Source organism: Macrosteles quadrilineatus, unplaced genomic scaffold, assembly GCF_028750875.1.
Source record: "Macrosteles quadrilineatus isolate MER2022 unplaced genomic scaffold, UCM_ALF_1.0 Scaffold_23__1_contigs__length_1887923, whole genome shotgun sequence".
Taxonomy (NCBI): domain Eukaryota; kingdom Metazoa; phylum Arthropoda; class Insecta; order Hemiptera; family Cicadellidae; genus Macrosteles; species Macrosteles quadrilineatus.
In genome coordinates, this window is record NW_026542616.1 from 1,118,782 (window position 1) to 1,125,163 (window position 6,382).

Genomic DNA, 6,382 nt, shown 5'->3' on the forward strand with positions numbered 1-6,382 from the left:
TTACTTGTTGACAAGTGGTACATCTACCCACATATCTCCCTACGTCTTGTCGCATTTTAGGCCAGTAATACTGATTTTGGAGTCGGTGGAAAGTTTTATTACATCCCAGATGTCCAGCGGTCGGGGCGTCATGCATTTGGGCCAATAGCGCTTCTCTCTTATCTTTTGGAACCACTATCTTCCATTCTTCTTCGTCTTCAGGTAGGCGTAGTCGGTCTCGAGTCATCTTCCATAGCTGTCCATCTTCTACTTTCCACAATGGATACAAATTCTTGGTCTGTTGAACATTTTTCTTCATTCTCTCATACCACTGGTCAGTCGTATTGGCTACTTCCGTTAGCACTCCAATTTTCACCCGCTCCTTTTCCTTCGTACTAGGTGGAATGGTTTCTTCTGCTGTCGTTCGAGATAACAAATCAGGCACAACATGGTCCTTGCCTTTTCGGTGAACTAGAGTGAAATCATATGGTTGTAGACGTAAAGCCCACCTCGCAAGACGGCCTTGGGGATCTTTAAGGTTATATAACCAGAGCAAACTGTAGTGATCGGTAATTACTTGAAATTTAGTCCCTTCCACATATGGTCGGAAGCGTTCAATTGACCAGACCACGGCCAAACATTCCCTTTCCGTGGCAGAGTATTTCTGCTCCGCTTTTGTTAGAGTGCGACTTGCATAAGCAACCACTGTCTCGCCACCCTCACCCTCTTGACTCAAGACTGCACCGAGGCCGTTAGCCGAAGCATCACAGGAGACAGTGAATGGTCTGCCGAAATCTGGGCAAGTAAGAATTGGTGCAGACACCAGACAAGTTTTAATGTCTTCGAAAGCCTGTTGGGATTCACCTGTCCATCTAAAACGCTGATCTCGTTTTAGCAATTGGGTTAGCGGATATATACGGGAGGCAAAATTGGGGATAAAGCGCCGATACCAGCTGGCGGTGCCACAAAATTGTCGGACTTCTTTCTGTGATGTTGGATACGGAATTTGTAGAATGGCTTCGACCTTCTCTGCATCTACCCTAAGCCCTCGGTAATCGACAACATAGCCTAAATATCTGAGTTCAGGACGACAAATTTTGCATTTCTCGGTGTTCAAGGTCAGTTTTGCTCCACGTAATCGGGTGATTACTTCCTTCAGCACCTCCAGGTGTTTCTCAAAAGTGGGAGTTACAATTACTACATCATCCAAGTATACAAATACCGATGGTTCCAAATCAGCACCAAGCACATTGTCAATAAATCTTTGCCAGGTGGCCGGGGCATTATGGAGTCCGAAGGGCATGGTTATAAATTGATATAATCCTCTACCAGGCACTGTAAACGCAGTCTTCTCTCTACTCTCTGCACTAAGCGGTATTTGCCAGTATGCTGACTTAATATCTAATGAGGAAAGAAATTTCGCATCACGAAGGCGGTCCAGAATAGTGGTAACATACGGGAGGGGATAAGCGTCCCGTTTGGTAACTGAATTAAGAGCTTTAAAATTAACACAAAACCTTTTTGACCCATCAGGTTTGTCCACTAAAACAATAGGAGATGACCATGGACTCTTACTCTTCTCTACCACTCCCAGTTCTAACATCCTATCTAGTTCTTCGTTGACTTCCCGTAACTTTGCCGGTGACATCGGATAGTAACGTTGCTTAACCGGGGTTGCGTCCGCAGTATCAATAACATGCTCAACACAGTTAGTCCTCCCTAGGATAGGCTGATCGGTCCCTTTAAGAAATTCATTCATGAATCTATTTAATTCTAAGCGTTGCGGTGTAGTGAGATGTTCTTCGGTCTGCAGTCCATGGGGTGGAACGTTCATAGAAGATAGCTTAAGGGTGGCAGGTGAAAAGTCCCAGGTTCTCTGGTGAAAATCTGTAATAATTTGCATTTCGGACCAAAAATTTATCCCTAGAATCAAAGAATGCTTTAATGAAGGAACTACCAAAACACTGGTTTCTCTGGATCGTCCTGCTAGAGTAATCTGCACCTTCATTGTACCTCTAATTTCATGTTTTTGTGAATCAGCTGTTTCAATCCACTTATCAGGGATCGGGTTCAATAAATTTGGAAATTTCTGAACTACCCACAATCCTTCCTGGCCCAATACAGATTGAGAGGCTCCGGAGTCTAACAAGGCTCGCATTGGTTTTCCAAAAAGTTTGATTTTTAGATAAGGTCTCGGATCATTTTCTACTGGTTCAAATAAATAATTTATTTTATCTAGGCCTAATTCAGTACTGGTTTTATCTCTCTGGGAGTTAACGATAAGGTTGTTGTCAACTCCCAACCTTACAAGTTTTTTGGAGTGCATTTTTGACATTCAGCTCGCTTTACATTAGGTGCGCCACACCCATAACAAAATGTTTTCCTCGGTTTCTGGCAATATCTCGACATATGGCCTCCTTCCCCACAGTTCCAACAGGTTAGGTTCGGTAATCTGGGAGTTGATTGAATCGCTGAGACATACTGTGACCCGTGTTGTCGTCTGGGTCCACAATAGGCTAGGTCAGGTTCCATAACGATGTTAGGTTTTGGTGGCGGGTGTTGAGTAGTCGAGCGGATCCTTCCAAGTTCAGCACGGCGAGCTAAGTTCCGTAATTCCTCCAAACTGGTGATATTCAACATACATAACTTATCTTGCAGGTAGTTGTTAAGATTTTTTAATATTTGTGTCAGTTGTTTTTCTTCTGGTATCTTCTCAGTGAGGCGACTATACAGTACATTCATCGTGGCTAGGTACAAATCAATGTTTTCATGTTCTCCTTGCGTTCGGTTCAAAATTTCTTTCAACAGCAGATGATCATAATCTGGGTTTTGGAATACGGCCTTAAGTTCTGTCTTCAGTTGCTCCCATGATCCTATGCGTTGTCTATTTGAACGATGCCATATCAGCGCTGATCCAGCAAAAAGGTCCACTGCAGAGTCCAGCAATTCTTTTTCCGATATTCCTCGGGCTATTCTTAATTCCTCAATACGCTCCAGAAAAGAACCTACACTAACTTTAGGCCCACCATCAAATGTGATATTCCACTTGTAGACGGGAACGCTCCTACGTTGTGACTCTGTAGGCTTAGGGGAAAATTCTAATCTATTTTGACTTTGACTTTGTGATTCAGAATCAGTGGCTTTACTGTGGGATATTTCCTTCGGGGTTGGTACCTGTAGAGTAATTTTATTTTCACTTCCTGTTGCTAATGGAAAGACTGGTGGTTCGGTTTTATTGACCTCAGGTGTGCGGGTTAGTTTTTGTTCCAATTGCTCCATAGCCGTTTTAATTTTTCCCTCTAAATTACTCAGTCGCTCTGCAATAGTCTCCTCTTTGCCTTCTCTATCCCTGACCAGTTGAAGTCTGCCCAACAAGTGCTGAAGTCTAGCCTCTATCCGCCAGTATTCATTATTCTTCACGCCCGCGTCAAAGGCATCCACCAATTCACTTAAATCCGAAAATTTCTCCTCACAAATTTCCAACTCAGAATTAATATTAAGTTTGCCTACCGCCTCAGTGTCAACAGCGGTTTTATTCGTAAGTGCTGTTTGCAATCGCTTGCGCAATTCATAAACATCACCCTCAACAGGGAGTCCACGGACTCGGAGTTCATGCTGCACCTCATCTTTGCGCAATCGGTAACTCATTTTTTTTTTTTTTTTTTTTTTTTTTTTTTTTTTTTATAGGCCTCTATATATATTTATAGAATAGTATGAATTAAACAATGCCCCACGTTGTTGGGCGCCAAATGACACACTCCACGGCTAGGTCTCAGTCAGTGACGGGTCGTGGGCGGAACTGTGTATAGGTAGCCTATGAACCAGGGTAATAACCAAGTACTTCAGTGATGCTGCAGGGCGCCACCCAGTTTCGGGGTATGATGCTGGTCGATAAACTGGGAACGTTCCAGCCCCAGGATGGTAACAGATTTTGCAGATCTCTGTAGTATTGAGTGTCTTAACCTATGCTCCTATATACCATGAGGTTCGACAGGTCCCTAAAATCTATGTTGACTTAGCGTTGGGGTGAGTTTCAATTTTGAGAAAATTGTGAATAAAACTGGATAATTCAGGGGTTGACCCACCTACGCCCACTATAATACACTATGACAAATACACTGGTTTTCAAAAATGACACAAGATATGACAAAATAAGCGAAGGTTTATTACAAGTAAATATTTTGCACAGACAAGCCTGACTCAAATGTCCGGTACGAAATAATAATCAATCAAAATGCTACATACAACGTTCTTCGTTCAGTATTCGTTACTACCAAGACACTTGAACCTAAAATATAACTCAAATAGGCTATTTATTTATTTACATTATTTTTTTTTGTGACCAAAAGCTTTTGGAATTTCCGACTGCGCAGACGGTAGCAAAGTATATTTACAGAAAAGCAACAATTAATTTTTACTCAAAAGACAACATTAGACAAAATATATGTTCGACCGTAGTCAATAATCAATCCGACAAAGCAATAATATGACACAAAATACACAATAATAATAGACAATCTTACAATTAAACAGGGGACAACAGAGACAAAATATATCAGGTCTCTAATCAATCCGGCAGAGCATAATGTGACACAATACTAGATACACAAAAATAATAAAATAGACAATCTTAAAACTAGGCAACACCAGCGACAAATATCAAAGACACTATTACCCTTTCGGCTACAATCCGAACGATTACCGTAATCTATATATCTCTAAAAGTTAGGCCTAGCCTACAGAATATGTTGAGACGATGGTTTAGTTGCGTCTAGTTCCCTCGGCACTTGGAGTTGCACAAAATACAGTCTGAAGATAACTGGATTGAAATTTGAATGAAATTTGAATCTTGATGCACCAGAAGTTGAGTAAGTTAAGTTAAATGTCCAGAGAAATTGATTTAGTCTTTGTATTTGGCCAAATTAAAATGATTTAGTAGGCTGATAGTTGAACTGTAGTCAGATGAAAGTTACGGTAAAGGCTAGCCTAGGACTTATCAGACAGTGGAGGTCCGCTGCGATGACAGGTGGTAGGGGTGGACGTGGTCCAGGTCCACAGCCCCGTACGATGTTGGATAGGCCAAGGTTGTAAGTGGGCCAATTCTGGTAACGTCTCTCCAGCAGTAGGTCGGATCTCTCACAAGCCGTAGGTAGGATCTCTCATAAGACGTAGGTCTGAACTCTTGCAGGCCGGAACGTACACCCTGTAATTCCTCGTGAATAATTTCTGTTCTGGTTAAATATTAACAGTAGTCCTATAACTTAAGTCATGTGTTCCATGAAGGCTAGGCCTTGATTAGCTGTAATTTTAATCCATTTTGTAGTTGTTATGACAAAAGGTCATTAACAGTAAGTGAAACTAGGTCTTAAACTGTTCTTGCCTCAAGTTAGGCCTATCTTAGAACAACTGAGCAACAATTTGGTTTCTGACATTTACAAAATAAATAATTTACAAAATACATTCTTTATATTTAATTTAGTGAGCGTAGGTTGATTACATTTTCTAAGCTAAACAAGAAATATTTAAAACACTGAACTACATATGAACAAAAGCATGGTGAACAAGTACAAGGTAGGCCTAGGCCAAGAATGACAAAAATTTCTAAAAACTACTAAATATATCATTTCTTCCTTTTGGACAACCTAACCTAACTTTGAGAAATCAAAACTGATTGTAAACAAATGGTTTAAACGATTTTGCAAAATTTGAGACCATGTGACTGACTCCTGTTGCAAACTTATTGCTTTGCACCAACATGAAAATTACAAGACAATTTCTATCATAAAACAGGGAAAATGTACTTAAAACTATAAAATTATCAACATTGTTTGTGTCTTACCCACAGTTGTCTAAATTACCTACATAAGGTCAACCCTGGAATTATAATTTCGTGTTAATTTGGCTTGAGAAAAACCAAGTTCATGATGACTACGGCAATCTGTAACTTGTTTGAACAACTGGAAATGATTTTAATTACAAACAAATTAATAGAATTTGGAACCCTGAAGCAATTTAAGACTTTTTCTGGAATCCCGACTGTCTTACCTCAGTATATAAATCCTTAAGAATCTGAGGGCAAAATTGTAGACCGGCGTCCAGAAGTTGCAGAGATTTCTTGTCTCAACGATAAGTCTGATGGCGGCCAAATGAGGATGATTCAGCGTCTTCACTTTCAATCTCCACTCCAAGGTTCCGAGTCAGCTGACAGTTGTCTCGAACCACCGCTCTGATTGGTTGTCCTGACTTGTTCGAAAGCTCGCTCCGTTTCAGTACCGTACTAGCGTTGATTATGGTTTTAGGGTGTCCAACACAATTAAACTCCGCTGGATACTATATTCGGTCCACTGTGACGCGTCAAACAGTGTAGATATTTAACATGGAGTGATCAGTTCCATGACGAATA

The 6,382-nt window shown here is 40.9% G+C and overlaps 1 protein-coding gene across 1 annotated transcript; it reads right to left on the reverse strand.

The window, feature by feature from the left end:
- Window positions 1–1,705: 1,705 nt before the first annotated feature.
- Window positions 1,706–6,382, reverse strand: LOC129005541 (uncharacterized). The gene is made up of 2 exons (XM_054434448.1): window positions 6,025–6,382; window positions 1,706–5,182 (listed from the first exon to the last, which is right to left on the reverse strand). Exon 2 carries the CDS (start codon window positions 3,625–3,627, stop codon window positions 2,284–2,286), a length of 1,344 nt encoding a protein of 447 aa, XP_054290423.1. The 5' UTR covers window positions 3,628–5,182; window positions 6,025–6,382; the 3' UTR covers window positions 1,706–2,283.